The 18,632-nt window shown below is 38.8% G+C and overlaps 1 protein-coding gene across 9 annotated transcripts in view; it reads right to left on the reverse strand.

Annotated features, from left to right (window-relative positions):
* Positions 1-18,632, reverse strand: part of MEIS2 (Meis homeobox 2) — a 172,279-nt gene that overhangs the window by 5,997 nt on the left and 147,650 nt on the right. For 5 of the 9 annotated variants that reach the window (XM_080594152.1, XM_080594147.1, XM_080594149.1 and 2 more), the window contains one exon: positions 561-619. In XM_080594152.1, coding sequence (XP_080450278.1) covers positions 561-619 — 59 coding nt within the window. The other 4 variants (XM_080594146.1, XM_080594144.1, XM_080594145.1 and 1 more) reach the window with 2 other exon arrangements.

Here is an 18,632-nt window from a genome sequence, read left to right on the forward strand (position 1 = left end):
AAAAAAGGTATCGTAGCAAAAAATCATATGTTTTGCTGGGAATATATCTGGTGCATTCTCAAACAAAAGTAATAATCTTTTAATATTTTTTGTCAGTATGGTACCACGTCGCATTAGTAGCATATTGTGAATAGTCAAAGCAAATGAATGGATACAATGAGTTTTACAGCTAGCCTTCCAGAAGTGAAAGCAATGCATACACCAAGGAGTTGTGGGTAGCGAGAGAATGAGATTGTCCTGCTGATTGGATGCAGACAAGCAATGAGTAATTCAAGAGCTCACAGTCAAACAAACTGCTTGTGGCACTACTACTTGTACCCAATTACCAATTCAGAGAGAAAATAAAAAGCAGTTTCAGTAGAGTCAGGGTGGGAAATCTCCAATTAGCACCAATTAGCGAAGTTGCTTCCTACAGCGGAATTCTGGGGCCGTAGGAAAAAAATAATCTCCCAGAATGCCTGGTGGAGGCATTTATTTACCAGGTGATGGGACTCCTGAAGAATAACTTGATGAGGATTTGCGCCTGTGGGACTTGAATACAGATACTACTTGGAACTTGCCTGCTCGATTTGACTGGTCAATCATAGGCTGTACTATTCTTCTTCTGGCATTAATAAACCTGAAACAGAATACAAAGAATAGCAGTCCTTTCATCAGCTTGCTTCTGTGTTTTGAGAACACCTCTGCCTGAAAACTGATGGGATTTTAGCGCGGCACGGCTACGTGTTTTGTTTCGTGTTTCTTTTTTAAAGAGTATAAATTCACTTTAAAGGATTTTCCTCTAAGTGCCCAGAAATTGTAACTGGTAACATGCTTATCTTACTAGCCAGCTTAAAGCTGGATTTGCCAGAAGGCTTTAAAGAGTAAACGCGAATGAAAACTTGTGTTTAAAGACAATTGTTTCTTTAACTTCTTAGGGTAGCTTGGAACCTGGTTAAAGTTCACAGGCTACGAGATTTTTTTTTATTTTTTTTTTTCCCCTCCATCACAGGGATTCAGCTACCCTTGCAGCTGGCCATAAATGAGGACCAGGCTTTGCCACTCCGTGCTTTCACAAGGTATTGTTAGGTCAGCAGAGCCATCAATTAGGCTGTCTGAAGTTTTATCACCAGCACAGCAGCAATAAGTGCTGGCCCAGAAAGACTTCTGCTCTTCTGCAACTCCTGCAGTTGGAGCCTGTAAAGGCCGGGGTCGCCGCGAGGTCAGTGCCAGCTGGGGGCGACCTCTGCGGCCGAGCGGGGACACCCAGCGCACGGCACCCGCCGGCCGTAAACCCAGGCACCTCTCAACTCGTTAGGAACAGCGAGCCGCAGGTACATGTGGTTAATATTAGGCCCAAAATAACTTTTCTGCAAGCCGCCCCCCCCACCCCCCCTTCCCCCTCTCTCAGATCAGGCCCCGTAGCTGCGCTGGGTGCTGAGGCTTTTGAATGCCGGGGAAGGCAGTTAGTTGGCCGCGGAGCCTGGATTTAATTTCGCTGGTAATCCAAAAATAAGTGCTTGCATATTTCTTGTTAGCTTAATGCACAACAACCCGCATCGGCACAAACTAAGGCAAATTAATTTCAGCAAAATAATTTTCAAACTTTTTTCGCACCGTTTCTTTCAAAACAGGGCAATTTTCTATCACTCACAAGCCACGCTTGTTTTTGTCCCCCTTCTTTGTGTTTGAGAACACTCCGGAGCTTTTGCACAGGTTTTGTGTGCTATTTCACAGTTCAGACTTCAGGCTGGTGACCCTTAAGGAGTGCTAATGAAGTTGAATACTAGTGTTTAATCCTCTTCAGAAATACTAACATGCCCATCATCCAAAACAGCCTCCAATAATTGCCATTGGGCCCGATCCAAAGCCCAGCCAAGTCTTTCAGTCAGGAACTGAAAACTAAGTTCATCTGCTCATTTAGTAAATTGCTGGCCTTTCTATAGCATAAACTCCGCAAGCCCTTTTGTCGTGCTCCCCTCCCGCCCCCCCGCCTAAATTCCGCCGCAGATAATGAAGGATGGTACGTACACCTTCGCTTGCCTCTCCCGTAATCACAGTTGTGGAAATTTCATTAGACAGATGCATAAATGCTACAAGTAACACTAAAGGGCTCTTTTGCATCTCTCTGTTTACATCCTAAAGACGTTCTTTATTCTTTAAGAAAAGTATAATTCAGTTGTCAGAAATGTCATCCTGCCTCAGAATTAGTCATGACTTCAGGTATTAAAATAAAAACTCAGACACAGTCGACGTACTTGTTTATTCCCTTCTGACTGCAGCGTGGGGAAGGCAGTTCTTACCTTGGCGCTGTGATTTCTAGACATGTTTCCGTCCTCAAAGACAAAGGTCTCCGATAGGACTTAATTTGCTTAGCTGCTTTCCAGTAATGTTACCGCGCTGACCAAATGGAGCCTGACCTGAACCTTCTCTAGCCAGCATGCCTTTTATCAGCTAAAGTTAAGGCCAATAGAGATTAACAGGAAAGCCTGATAAGACTGTTTTCTCTTCTCCTATGAGCTTCTAATGGTGTATACAGATGGCAAGGTTTTAAAGAATGGAATGAACGCTTATTTAGGCCTGTAAAAAATCACAGACAACAGACACTGCCTCCCCCCCACACACACACTTTTCGTCTTACTAACCTGTTTTCTTCAATCAGACCACTCTTCAGGGAAACCAAATTGCTTTTTATTTATTTATTTATTTATTTATTTTATTTTAACCCCAACCACTTTTATTATTTACATCTGGTGGTCCCCTTATTTATGTCCCTTTCCACTTCCCTGCAAACACACCCTCAGTCACAGGGCTGCGAAGCATTATGGGCCTTGGCTCTCAGCGGGAGAACTCGACACTGTCTTCAAACAAATAATTAAGGGGAAGGTTAAAGGTTCACCCAGAGGTCATATCTTTGGATACTCCTCAGAAAGTTTACATTAGTAAGAAATGGGTGCCCTCTGAAGTGTTTCTTTCAATGGGTTTGCACAACAAGGCAGAACATAAAGAAAATTCTATGTCCTGAAAGGTTTCAGGTGACAACTGCTTTACAGTCATGAGCGGGCAAATTTGGATACTCCGCTCTGGTCCTGCACATTTGACAACCACCATGGCATGAGCTTGTTGGATATTGAAATACTGAAAATCTGGGATATTGAAAAAAACTTGTCCAACCATTCACTTCCCTAGTTCTATTCCCTTGATATGAATAATGGCAGCTTTTCAGGGTGAAGTCTACATAGAGATGATTATTTTGGAAATTTTTGTACTAATTATTTTGGAAATGGGAATTAAAGCCCTAATATTGAGTCCCCCAATCTTTATTTTGCTACAGAGAAAAATAGTAGTAAAAATGATCACATTTATCCAGCAATTTTTTCCAAACAACAAAAAAAAGCACTTTGCTTTGATTTCTGATTTCATTGTATCTCCACTTTCCTGTTGCGCATGTGAATAACTGCAGGTGCAAATGACAGCCTCTAGACCAACACCACTTTGAAGAGAAGATACTCTGTCATATTCTCAGAAAGATATAGGGGCACAGGGGCTTTAGGCTTCCAGATCATTTTGAAATTCCATTCCTGTGGTTCCTCTGAAAAATCCTGGCCAGCAATGGCATCAATTATATCCACCAATGGGTGTGTCTGAAAAATTGTACTTGGAATTATTTATTTGCAAAATTGCAGGTGCAAACAGACATACATTTCAGGTCAAGCTAAAAACGGGATCCTAGAGTCGTAGCAGTAGCTACATCACATAACGCATCAGCACAATTGGTAGACAAAAGCACAGAATGCAGTGTTTGTGGATTATTATGTGTCCTTTATACTGCCCCATAAATATGCACAGTGCATAATAGAGACATAGAAACCACACTCCCTGCCCTTGTCTTTACTTTTTTTTTTTTTTTTTTTTTTTTTGAGGCCTTTTTTGAATCCCTCAGGGAGTCATCTCTAGGGCCAAAGTAAAGCAAAATACAGCCTTCTGTACAGCACCTCAGTTGGTGCATTGCAAAAACACTGATGTTATTTTGGCACAAACATCTTCAAAAGGCACTAAAAGACAGGTAAAAAAAAAAATAGAATGCCAGTGCCACTATTTCCAGCATTACTCGGAACCCTATAAAAGAGGAATTCACAGCTCTGCTCCTGACACTAATTGCCTGCCTTGTTCATACCCTTCACCCAGAGGCCAAAGATTGAATGGCCTGAAAAGATGAGTAAAATCTATCAAAAAGACATGGATTTCTTTGTTACTCTTCTGTTAATAGTAATTCCTATTATTTGGATGATAGCAGCGGTTAGAGGACCCAATGAAGCTCGGTCGCACTTCACCCCACGCTGCACAAACACACTGTCCAAGAGAACTCACAGTCTGAACAGATTTCTAGGCAAAGCCTGGGGGAGAGGAGACGCCTTCTCCCTGTTTGCAAAGGGGAACTGAGACAGACGGAGATTAAGTGACAAGGCCAAAGTCATACAAGAGATCTTTGGCAGAGCCACACTCCCAACATAGATTTCCTCAGTCCTCTTTCAGCGCTCAGTACAATCTGCTATCCATATGCTATCTTTCCTTTGTTCCCCCAGATTAGCAGTCAGGCACACTGGCAGGGGAGTACAGAGAGAGCTCCCATTGCCACTGTTTGTGCCTTACCTGCTGTGTAGATAAAGAGGGGTCATCAGCCTCCGGGGCTGAGTCGATACCTTCACAAACTCTACATTCATGTGGTACTTGGTCCTCATTCCAGAATGATAAATGAGGTGCGTAATGTTGAGAAATACATGTCATTGACATAGTACTTTTAATGAAAAATCTCACTTCCAGCATTTTGCAAGTGACAGATTACCAACCCCCCTTATTCAAACAATAGCCATTTGAAATGAAAGTTTTGTGCTTCTTGTATTTTTTAATTGCTACCTAAAGTAGCCATATATATTATCTATAGCCAAAGTCTGTCTTTCTCACACAAGTAGTTCTGGTAACTTCAGTGGGACAATTTACAAAAACACAGCCAACAAAATTTGGCTCAAAATGCACAACAATATGGACTTTCAAAAGAAGTAATTTCATTTTTTATCCAGCAAAAATCAGTACAGCAGTAAAGGTACACTAGTGAATATGCAGTGTAGTCTGGTGATTTGGTAGCCCTAGTCCTAATTGGTTTCTACCATTGCTAATTAGCATGACAATATAATCTAAATATATGCATTTAATTACATCTCTTCAAATAGAACCTCGGTTTTCTTTGTCCAAAATAAACATGTATTCTGTATTTTATAGGAAGTTCCATAATTAATCTTCTTTATATATTTATCATATTTTATCTCAAGTCCTATCAAATGATGTTAAACTCACATTTACATAATACATTTAATATTTATAATAAGTAACATTCAGATAAAATTGCAGAGAAATATGTCTGCAAGTGCAAAAGAAAATAAACAGCAAATAGAGATCTCTTAGTCTGCTCGTTCACGTCTGGCACATTCAAAAATAATTTTGTTGTTGTTTTCACTGTCTTTTTGTACATACAGTGTGTTTCAAAACACAAAGACTACACCGTACATGAATCTAAGTAAGAGTAATTTTTAAAATGAACTGTTAGTGACCATACTGATTGGAAATCAGAAATATCTCCAGCTTTACTCTATGGCTGTCATGGAAAAATCACTTTAAGTATATAGGGTCACAAAAATCTTGTTTCAGGAGGATGAATAGCATGAAAACTTAGGAAATTACAATTCATCTCCAAGTTGGAGTCTAACCTGAACTCAAACAGAGTGGTATCTAATTCCTGTCACTTGACTATACATCTCATGTCTACTGTGAGATGAACTGGTACAAAACTGAAACAGTCTCCTGTAGAAGAGTAGACTGCTCCTTATGAGAAACTGAGGAACAACATGGGCCACCAAGTATTGCTCAAAACTTTTCAATATCAGTCCTCTATTTTCACTTAAAATATCCACCCCAGAAAATGAGGTGTTAAAATACTGCATTTAACAAATCAGCCACTGCATTAAATGGGTTCTCAACTCTATGTGAATAACTGAGAAACAAATTTGTGAGATAAATTCAGTGTCAGTTCTCTTAAAGAATTAATGACCAGGAAAGTTTTGCCTCAGTTCAGATTTTAGCCCAAGAAGACATTTCTGCTCATTCGCTTGAAAAGAATACAAATACTGAGTGAATATTGTCACAGGCTTAGTCATAGCAATAATAAAAATAAGAGTAACAACAATAATGTAGGGTTAAAATTGTTTATGCGCAAAATTTTTAGGTACCCAGGGGAACAGTCTAACAAGATTTTTCAAAAACCTGACAAATCTAGATGAGAAGCTCAACTCTTATTAAGCCTAGGCAAGTGGGAGCTGAGCCTGATGAATAAATTGGGTTTAAGCACCTGCTTCAATCTGCTGAGTAAGAGCCTAAAATTCATTCTAAGAAATAATTCAAATGTTTTCACCTTTGCTGAGAAATCTTTGCCAAAAATGATATCTCAGTATTCGGACTGTGAACATGTCAGTGTTTAGCCCAAGAGTATACTACACGGATCCCTTGTTGCCCAAGAATGCCCTAATTTGGAAGGGAAAATAAGCAATGGAACACTATATTTAAGTCACAAAAAAATGTTTTCATAAGTAACCTAGAAAATTACTTTTTTTTTTTTCCCAGTCTGAAAGAACAATTTTAGAAATCTTGAGGAGTTCAGAGCAGTCTGAACGAATGTATTAGAAAAGACTAATGTTCAGAAACATTTTATCAATATACCCCATCTCCTTTGTACCAATCTTTGTCTGTCACCCAAACTTTTATCTGAGCAAGTACAATCTAGTTATCTTAGTTTATTTAACTGCTCTCTTCAATATGTATTCTAAACTGACAGAAATAGGTTTAGGTGTCCGTTTGTACGTGTGTGTACAAAAATGGTTGAAAAAGCCCTTGTTTATGCTTCACTGAATATGTGCTGCAACGGGTTACCAACACTTATTTGCAGCGTTCCTTACAGAAAAGTAAAAAAAGCTGAGTTAGTCACCTGGAAATGAGCCATCTAAGGAAGGCTTCCTTATGTCCCAAATACTGAGATATGGAGCCACTTCCATGACTGGTTTACAGGGGAAGAGGGAGGGACAGGCAGGTTAATTCCCTGACAAGACTTCACGTAGTTTTGCTTAGCCTTGTTAGAGAAGGGGGCTTGTGGGCTGTTTAAACTGACTTTCTTAAGCTAATTTTGGTATCTCACATCTCTCATAGGTGTGATTCAGAGGACCTAAGTCAGCAACCACATTTGGTGGAGGGAAGGCTCTAGAAGATGACAGTGAGCATCTAAGCTGGGCTCCTAACAGCCCAAGGCAGGCACTAACAGCCCCGTAGACCTCTGCCACATCTTGTATGTTTATGTTGGATCTTCTAAAAATACGTTATGCCACCGGGAGTTGCCAATTGCTGAAAACCATAAATTTGCCCATCCTGTACCTGTGAGACTGTCTTAAAAAATCTGAAATTTAAACAGCATTCTTCTTAGTATTTACATTCCAGGTTTTTGAGTCATTGTGTCACATTTTTAAACTGGTCTCCTCGGTCACAAAATCTAGAAACTTACTTGGAAAGATTCTCACATAACTGTTGTCTCCTGAAGTTGGGGCCTTGAGTTAACATGAAATAACTTGAGCCTTGTGATAAAATCATGAGAATTGGCAACAGGGACAGCTATTTACCTCAGAGAAAATATGTTTCTTTAAACACATGACTCTTGGTTACCGAGCTACCTTTTCAGATCACAGGAAAATGACTTGGCTTCTGCCAAGGCCCTGGTACGTTTCACACCAAATCACACACCCTGGGCAGCCATGTTCACGCGTGCCCCAAGCCAGCGGACTGTGCAGGGCGACACTGATCACTGCCCAAAGGTGCCCTGGCAGGGACACACCACCTTGCCACACCGACCTGCAGTGGGGTGCAGCTATAGGGCTCCCCGGTGCTCCCCGCCACTGTGAGAGGCCTAACACCTGCCCACACCCCACAGCCTCACCGCCGCCTCAGCACTGTGAGGCTGGAGCACTGCTTCAAGGGTGGGCTGGGGCACCAGGGCTACTAGTGGTGGTGCCTCTGCCACGGGGCATGGCAGCCTCCCGTCTGCCCCAGGGGCGAGGTGGCAGCACTCTGCTTTCACTTGGTGCAAGTGCGTGAGGCCAGGGGGATTGCACGGCCCTGGGCAGCAAGTAGGCCATGAGAGGTGAGAAGTGAGTTTGGCAGGTGAGGGTAGTGAAGAACTGTGCCACACCTGCACATGCAAAGGGATAGGCACACGTTTCCTTACAAGCTTTCAGAAAAGCTCAGCTTAGGTGGAAAAGTACCCTTTTTTATGCCCCTTGGATTTCTGGCTGGTAAACAAGGGCCACTCGGTGACTGAGGCCACACCTGCAGCCGTGCAGCAGTCTGGCAGGACCTCATTTCCCAAGCAATGCCTGTTACTCTTCCAGTATGCCATCAGATTATTCATATATGGCTATTTATCATGCACCGTAAAAATGATCTTTTAAAGATACTTGAAAGGAAGGGAGGAGACAAACAGACATACTTCCTTAGCTATTCATATCTTACAGATAAAATGCAAAGTCAATAGACATAAGCTGTAGTATGTAACCTCATCCTGTACTTGATTTATTGCAGATGGGAATCAACTAGAAACTGAATCACTTTGAAATTTTTACTACTGACATTAAAATTCCAGGTTTGTATACATACATCTTGTGGAGATGCTAAATACTATTTTAGCTAATTTGGCATGTGCTTTGACTTGCTGGCACTTAGACGTCCATGTTAAAGGTGGATAACAAACCTGCTATAAAATCTTAAGTAACTCATGCATTTAAAGTTGTGTTAGTTTATTATATTAAACTCATAGGACAAGATTTTTAAAACTGATGACGGTCCAGCAGGCTTGAAAACATAATCAGCTTATTCAGCTTCTTACATAGGAGTTGAGGACTCTAATTTTAGCCAACTTTTTCAAAAAGCATTGTGTAGTTTTACAATATCACATTGAAGTAACTTACACATCTTTTTAACTGTTTCATACTGAGTTTTTTAGCCAACTCTAAATTAACCTGAAAAGGAGAGTTGTCAACAAATTTAACATCTGTTTAACTTCCCTGATCAAATTAGATTAAGGTATTAATTCTGCTTCTTTTTCAGTGGAAACTACCTAAGTAGCAACTTGCCAAAAACGCATAAAGGTGTTTAGCAATTATGTACTGGGTATGTTTGAAGAGATCAAGGTGCACTCACATGTCCTGTGCTATGGATATCTCTGATTAGCTTGTCATCTTCTCTGAAGAAGATGTAGCCCAACTCTCCTATACTATGTAACAGGCCAGCTGTTAGCTGTCTGTCAAGCACCTAAAGTGGACAAGTAGTCCAGGAGCAAAAATGTCACTCCTTTGATCTGGCAAGGAGCAGCTGCTGATTTATAGAGTAGGACTTTGTTCTTCCGTTCTATTTTACTTTCTTTCCTAAGGCAGAACCACAAAATCCAGCAGAAAAAAAAAAGTGCCGTTCTCTGCAACATCAACAAGCTCTGACAACTGCAACAGGGTTTTTCTTGGCCCTAACAAAGCTCTCAGGCATCTCCTTTGACGCTCACCTTTTTTTTTTCCTTCTTCTTTTTGCAATGCGGTAGTTATTGTTTAATTCAGCTTCTGTAAATGGAATGGACTGTGGCCAGCAAGCCTGGGGCATAAACACACCTGTATGAAAGAAGCCTTATTGTAGCAACCATCTACAACCAACCTGCACATACACTACCAGTTCGTGAGTTCAGAAGGAATGTTCCATTTTCCCTGACAGTAAATTTTGCCTTAAGATAACAACTTTTTTTGTACCCACTGTCCTGTCTTGACCATGAAGCTTGTACACTTTTTCATTGTTATTAAAATCTGAAGAAAAAAATAATATGTATTTTTCTACCTGTAACCAGTGGACCTAAGGAAATTGCATCTGAAGAGCCCTTTTTTAAAAAATCACAGACAAAATAGATTTATAGAAACACAGTGCTGAAAGTTTGAGAACTACTGATCCCAAAGATACCCTTTCTGTTTCAGAGACAGTAATACAATTGTAGCCACCTCCAGTTTATACTGTTACAGATTCTCCTCAAAATAAAGTAAAAAATTGTAAAACAAGTATTTAGTAAGAAATAGAACTTGATGCAACTAATTGGACTGTGATATCACAGCCCAGACTAAACGCTCTCTTCAGTTCTTTCAGACTCAGGTGCTGAATAGATGCTGTCAGACAATCAGTGACTATACAAGGTGTTAAACTCCTGCCTCACCTACTGGAATGGCAAGGAAGTTTCCTCTGTTGCAGCTGCCCCTTTATTTCCTTTCTGATCTGTTTTCAACTTTATTAGCTGAAAAAAAGTTCTACGGGCCACAAGAAAAAACTGCAGTATAATGCTGGTGAGCTGGAGAGGAGTATCTTGTGTGCTTATGGATTGGAAGGGAACCACACAACAAGCTATGTATTGACCCTGGTACATGTCTGCACACATTCTGTGTTCACACTTCTTTATACTGTAATTTTAAAAACAGGCACAAAAGGTTTACAGAAACAAAGAGGTGAGGGTGGTGGGGTCATCATGACTACAAGGTCTTTTGCATATATGTTATCATGTGGAAATAAATAAAAACTATTACAGCCAAGCCCCTAAGGAAGGCAGGAAAATGATGATGTACAGAATAGTATAAAATGATATATTAAAAACTGAGCTGTCAGTGGAACAATAGAATATTAAGCGAAAGTCCATAATAATTTGCAGATATTTAGCTGTAGACATCTTCTTATGGTTGGTGGGTACTAAAGTGAACATGAGAAGAAAGAGAACTAGTTAGGTAATTAGAAGTCATGGGCATAAATAACACACGAAGTATAAACAACATCCACCCCCCATTTTATATCTCTTATTCAGATACACCTAATCATCTCTCAGTAAGTCATACCTACGTGCTGATATCACTTGTGTTTTGGTCTTCACATTGGTTACAGGAGATTCAACTTATGTTAATCTTCTTTCTCTCTCTAGATACAGAATCACGTTCATTTTTCTCCTTTAATTATTCAAATACTGGTGGCAAGTCTTTTATCAAACCAGACAGTCTAATGGCTTAGTAGCTAGAGATGTGTCAGCACCACAGATACCACGGATTGCAGCCTCCATGTTACAGAATACTTGCTCCACAATGACTGAAGATATTGCCAGCATAAGTATGGGATGGCTATATTGTTTAAGCATGCTAAAACCCAGCGGCAATTGTACCTATCTTCCCTGTATCATACTGGCAAAGTCTTTACTCCATCTCATCCCGTTTTGTGTTCTCTATACCACACAGGAGTCACGTGAAAATGCTTTAAAAATATTTTTGAGAGTTTGTTAGTACATTAATGTGTTCCATGTACCCCTGTGTGTCAGCTACTGTAAGCCAAACTAGTCTGAATTATGGAATCGAAAAATTAAATAACCTCTGTGGAGCTGTTTGCCTGTCACTCTGTATCCCAGGCTCCTGTACTTTCAGACCAGAGCTTCATCTCCCCCAGGGCTCAGCTCTTGCTCCCCAGACTACCTTGCTGGCTTACCAGAGATAATTGCAAACTACATCTGGCAAGTCAGTGATAAAGCTTGCTGGTGCTCTGCAGGGGTCCTAGATGGCCAGATATGGTGTGATTGAGGACATATATATGAATGTTGTACCATTTCTCATCACTATGCAGTTTTCATTCTTGTGAACAAGCAAAGGACTGAAACTGGGAAGAACTGTGCTTTCTGAAGCACTTAGAAGGTTAGGTTCCTCTGATTTCAATACTCTTGTGGCTTATGGGCAGAGCACAGCACAGGAGGAACCTGTGCTCAAGTGCACCACATTTAGGTTATTGAGTTCCCAAGCTAAAGAGCTGGTTGTTGTTGTTGTTATTATTATTATTATTTATTATTATTTTATTCTTTCTTCTCTTAAAGGACAGGTAGCTGGAGAAATATCTCTTAATGTAGTCACTGCCATTTACATAGCTCATGTGAAAATTAAATCAAGCCACAAAAAGAAACTTGAAACTGAGCACATATTTCTTCGATGAAAACTGGCCAGTTCTGTAAAGTGTTCCACTATCCCATATTTTGCATACAATTGAGATATCTATTATGAAATGAAGCCCAATCTATATAACCTATCTAATATTTATCTTTCTTTATGAGAGCAGTTTGGAAACTGTGTGTGATCTTACATAATGTTAATAACTGGTTGCTGATGGATTTCAGCATTAATTCTGACTGTTCTGACTGGTCTGGTGTTGAGGCTTAATTTTCAGTAGAATTTCACTAATTGTTCCTGCACTGCGTAGGGGTGAAGGCATCTAAGAATATGTGTATAAACCTGCATTTGAGCCCATAAAATTGGTAATTGCAGGGCTGTATCCAACAATGCTGATCACTTTAGCCTGATCTAGTTAAAGCACTCAGATGTATAAGTAAAATCTTTAAAATGACCAAGTCCTATTATAAAACTTAGCATAGGTTCTGTAAAGCCCATCTTAATGCTCAGTGAAGTTTAGAATTAGAAGGCAATATTAGTAAAGAGATATCGATCTTTGGTGCCTAAATTGTAGGTGATCTGCTACCAGGGAAATTCTTGTCTCTGGTTAGATGTTCCAGGAATCACCAGAAGATGGACTTAGATACCTAACAACCATAAAAAAAAAAAAAAAAAAAAAAAAAACCTTTCACTTAACAGGGAAAGTGCCTAAATTCTTTTGGCATGTAGATTTCTGCTTTTTAACACCCTATCCCATCAACACTTTTTCTGCTGTGTTTACATGTATCGTAATAGCACTCTGTCTCTGAGTTAGACACAGTGTCCAGTCAGGTTTCCTATGGATCGTTTTAGTGTGAGAGACATTTAAGACAGGTTTGTTCTTTCTTATAATAACATAGATAAAGATCTCTTTCCTTTATAGCTGACACCATAATTATTTGAATATTTATCTGGAAAGAAGGAGATCAAGTTTTGCCTCCCTATCCTGCTTGATTTGGAACAAAGACTTGAGCATAGGTTCTTCACATATTCTTAAACAATATCTGAATCACCAGTGTATTCAGTACAGTGAACAAAGCCCTTTCAGTTCTCATTCTGAGATGTTCTGCCACCTGAAGTAATTATACAGTCATTGTAATTAGCCAGAAATTAACTCTCATACATCTTAAGTTGGAGCCCTAACCAAGAGGCTGTACAGTCAAGCCCTTGTTCTTATTTAATTTTGTTCTACTGACTAGTCGTTACATACACAACAGAATTGGCAGTCAAGAGAACAAGAAAAGCATGATAGAAGACTGAAGATGGAGCATTATGTTCAATAGCCCATTGATTGGGAAACTCAACTCACTTGGAACAGTTAAGACAATGATTTAAATCAAGATGAAGAGAAGACCTGCAAACATATATCCTATTTAACAAGTAAATTTTCTAGCCAATGAGCCATTGAGTATAGCACTCCCTCTACCCCATTTGCCTCTTTTGTGTAAAGCCTGGTATGGCTGATACATGACAAGACTTTGGCTGGATTGGGCCCCTGGGGAGATACACTGAGGCAAGGCTGATTTTGTGTTTAAAGTTGTGTTTCACTCTGGAGCATGTTATGCTCCAGAGAGAAACACAAATACATAATACATATGTATTTGTGTTCCCACTCCTCTCTCCTGGAGGTCCCATCTATTTAAAATTACCACGGTCAGGGCAATATCTTGCTAATCAGTACTGCTAGGGTTACAGTTAGCAGTTTCTCAGTGATAGCACATTCTAAGCTAAGTTTTGTGTGTGCTCACCAATAGAAACAAGGAGATGTGAACCAAACAATTTTAGGCATCTCAGGACTGGGCAGCAGCTAGGTGAGGATACTGGAATTTCAGTGATAGCTGAGGACAAATATCAGCTTAAACTAAAGATTCCAGGGTTATTTTTTTTCTTAACACTCATAGACAACTCAGTTGATATACATATCTAACAGACGTGTTCATGAGGAAATACTTTGTGAAACATGCTACACAGATCTTTTATCTTGACTTAAATGATTTATAAGACAATATTGTAATAATATTTTTCTAAGAATTTTGAGTCAAATTTTAGAATGCCTTTAGAGAATCTTTGAAAGAAACACAAATTTTAAGGTCAATACAAACATTATGTAAAAAAAAAAAAAAAAGCCTGTGAAAAGGGGGAAAAATTCCTCAAATTCACATGCAGCATCGTCCATCTACATAGTTCAGCATTGTGCTTGAGCGCGTAAGATTTTTAAAATAAATTTTATAAGAAATTCACTATAAATAAAATGAAAACAATGTTTTCATTCTGATTCAGTGTCCAAACTGAGGAGAATATAGAAAGAGAAATCAGTAGTTAGAAGAGGGAAAGTTATGTTTTTCCTCTTTGAATTACTAAAGCATCAATGGCATGTGTACATTTCTAGGAAAAATGCACTTCTTAAATCTGATAGTAAAAACCTTGCAATGTTTAACTACTTTAGAAACCAACTGTGCCTTATTTATGACATGTAAACTTTTAGCATGACAAAGTATAAAACAGAATAATAAAGGCAACAAATGCAAATTCCCTAGGAGTCAGATGAACTAGTAAGGTGAGTTAGTTTCCATTCCCTTTTCTTGATTCTTTCCCAGTTGTTATATTCAGTCTTTCCAATGTGACTATACTATCATCCACAAAATTTTTAGCATCATCGTAATCATAAAAGATATATTTTATATCTTTATAAATCACATGAGGCTTAGCAGACCCCAGTAATGCCACATCTGCTTTAATCCTAGTAAATTCTAGCCTAAGACAGCATAGCCTGTGGTGTCTCACCTGAGTTCTCAGAGACATTTCAGAAAATGCATTAGCTTTGTGAGTCAGTGAAATAAATGCAAACAAATATAGTGGTAAATAGCCGAAGAAAAATTTAGCACTCTAAATGGGTTTTGACAGAAGCCTGAGTTGAAAAATCTAACTCTTTTATGCATGCCCTTTAACCACCAATCAATTTTGCTGAGATGAGTGGTCCAATTAGCTTCCTAATTTTTGATGCCTGATGAATCAAAATTAAAACAACATAAAATAAAAAATAAAATCATGTATCTAGAAGACCAGTATTCTATTGGTGGAAGAAACTAGGGTGTCTGGAAAAAAATCCCAATATCAAATTCCACATCCTAATTTAAAGTACTACTACTACTACTACTACTACTACTACTACTACTACTACTAATCCAGGTACCTCATTGCTAGGACAAATTTGATGCAAAGGTGTGCAGCTAAGACTGGTGCTTAAAATTTTCAAGTGCATTAAATTCAGGTAAAAAATCAGTAAGTGAAAAGTTTTGTGGCCACGCTTTACATCCAGACTGAAAAAAAATATCATCCTTCTGCCAAAGTTATCCCAAGTGCTACCTAGATCATGTACTAGTTTTCCAATAAAGCACAGGCCTATAATAACTGCTTAAGCATGCCATAGAGTATTAATCTTCCTCATGAACTCAGTCCCAAACCAGTTTCCATGGAGAGAAATTAAGAGGTATGTACAGGTAAAGGAGAAAATATATGGCTAGCCAATGATACAGAAAGGCTCTTTAGGTACAGAAAGGTTTTTTGGATGGGAGCTATGGTAGAGAGGAAGGATTTTTCAACTGAGATTGCAGAACAAAGAGGAGGGCAGTATTAGATGATTAGAGAAGAGAGTATGAAAAAAGAGACATAGATGTTGAAGTAGGTTTTGACATTGTTTAAAAAAAAAAATTGAAATGGATCCATAAAAGGATGGGGGAAGGCTGCTGAAGTTTCTAAAGTAGGAGGTAATTTTGATGCATGTGTGAGAAGGAAGCATCAGCATGTGGCATGTTAGGGGGAATGAAGAAACAGAACTTTAGAGTCCTGAGGGAAGGGAACTACAATAGTCAAGGTGAGAAGAGATGAAGGCAGACGCAAACATGACATACTGTCAAAATAGCAATAGGTAGGAGGGCAGACATTGGAGATGTGAAGGACAGAGCAACACTAGGAATTGCATGTAGATTTGGGGCAGTGGGAATAAATGTGTGAGATGTCCTAGAGGGTTATGAAGGACTAGGATTTGAATGTCCAACAGAATAATTTTGCACCATGATCAGTCAGTTTTGTTTACCAGGTTATAAACATGTCTATATAAAATGCTTCTATCTAAAATGCAAACTTCTTTTAGAAAATACTCTGTTTATTGTGACAGTTTGTTAGCCAAGCAATCTCTGCAGTGTCTGCAGCTGTGGCTTTTTTCATCTCATCAGTAATTTTAACTCTCTTATTAGTGTGAAGCTTTTCACAGTATTTAATAATTACAAATATACTTCCCTCCAGTTCTTGAGTTCCATTTTTTTTAAGTGTACTGTGCTTTCTTTAACATCTACATAATTTGCCCTCAAAATCATTACAACATCACAACACTTTGGAACAGAAGATGCAAATACGGTTCTGATAAAGGTTTGCTTTTTTTTTTTTTTTTTTAAATAGTAGCTTTGAACATTATACATTTATCTACAATCAGTATATTTCTTCTTTTGGTAGTCCAAATATCCAGGTTCTGAAATGCTATGCATCTGTGTGAGAGGGGGAACACTACATCTCATAGTTGTTTAATCCTCAGTGTTGTTTGTTGTGTGAAGAGCAGAGTAGGCTTTTACTTATAACTGTTTTAAACTGCTCTATGACTCTCCAAAAGACCCCTGGATGAGGTTAGCACGATAAACAGCTTGATTTCTCTTAGCAGCACTCATTCAGACTGACAGCACCCATTCATTCACTGGAGACTAAACAACATATATATATATATACATATATATAAATCTATCTATCTATCTATCTATCTATCTATAGATATAAAAGACTTAACTGTTGGCCTTACTGACTCCTGCAAGGGCAGCTACACTATCATTACCACCAAGTGCATACAACCTGAGCTTGATGTTGGCCTACTTAAAATTACTATTTGCTTTGAAGGGTTAGCAAAGCAATTTATAAAATTATGGGGTGAAAGTAAGAGAAGCCCCATTAAAAGCTTTTCCTTTCCTTTAAAGGAGAGCGAACTGAGTAAGATTCTCTGAGTTTGACCCACTTATTACCTCTGTACATTTGTCTTTATTAACATCTATTAACTGATTAGATTTTCCTTAGAAGTAATTGTGCACTTTTAGATAATTGTATCATTGTGGCTTCTTACTGGGGAAAGGTGTTATATCCAAACACTTAGGACGGATAAAACTAGATGGATGTATCTGCCTGTCCATCCATCTGTCCACTCAAGAAACCTCTGAATATAGAGAATTTAAAGCAGTTGTGCAACTAGTAAATTAGAGGTACATACTTAAGAAGGAAAATACACTTAATTAAATAGGTGTCAAAATTATTTTCTTGTCAACATCCACAATATCCATGATGCAGTGATGTTGTGTAATTGTTCGTATGGAATACTAGTTTTTAGAACCATAATGAGTTGCTATTAGAAAAACCGGGGACATATTATTAGTATCCCCACAGAGTTAACTTCTAAATTATTTATACTTGCAACACTTGCATGTAATGGCAGTTTTAAACTCAAGCAAACAAAGCAAACCACACAATAAAGAGAGGGGAAGAGAAATGTACCCAAACCATTCCTGAAAGCATGTACCTAAAAAGGCGAGGCAAAACTAACCAGATTTTGTTTCCTACTCAAATCCTCATGAGCTTTGCAACAGACAGCATCAAAGCTTTTTGGAGTTGTGTCACCTTGATAAAGGATTGAACAGCAGTGTATCTGTTTTATCTCTCACATCTGAAATGTAAAGGAATGCAACTTTATTTGTCTGGTGCAAGTTTGCTCATTGTCTTTGAAATTCCACAGTGGACCCTTCACAAAAAAAGCTTAACTATCAGAAAGGTGCAGATGAGACCAGAGTCTTGTGTTACTCTTAAATTCATCCCCTAGGCTATGGTGTTAGGTTTGCACAGAAGTTGGGGGGCGGAGGAGAGGATCGTTGTTTTTATACAAACTTAGCATTGTGAATTATTTATTCTGCTTTCCACACTTGTTTTACTAATACACAGTGTAATGATAACACTTTAAGTAGAGTCAACACTTCTCAGAAAAATTGAGATGGGATGCCTTTAAAAAAATAGCATTAGCCAAACTCAAGTCTGCTCAGTGCACAGAGGATGTGGGTGAAATTAAAGAGAAAAGAGCTCTGACTGAAGGCTCTAATGGTCTCCTCCTGGTCTTAAACTGTGTACATTTATGAACAAATAAAGACCATCCTGTTCACTTTCCATTAAGTTATCTATGAAGTTTTGCCTTAACGATCAAAACAAATTCCAGCTGAAATCGCTGTCTTATTAACTTACTGAACAGCTAAACCTGGTTTCTCTAAAAAACAAATTTCTACTCCACAAAAGGGAGGAAAAATCATACAGCATGTGGTGTTTTGTTTGATTTTTTTTTTTTTTGCCCCTGGAAAAGGAGTATGTACCTAAACACTCTCATCTTTTTGTCAGTCACAATACAAACAGGTTTTAAAAGTATCCAGTTGTTCTGAGTGCCTCTCTGGG

The sequence above is a fragment of the Anser brachyrhynchus genome (assembly GCF_964034855.1).
Source record: "Anser brachyrhynchus genome assembly, chromosome: 5".
Lineage (NCBI taxonomy): Eukaryota > Metazoa > Chordata > Aves > Anseriformes > Anatidae > Anser > Anser brachyrhynchus.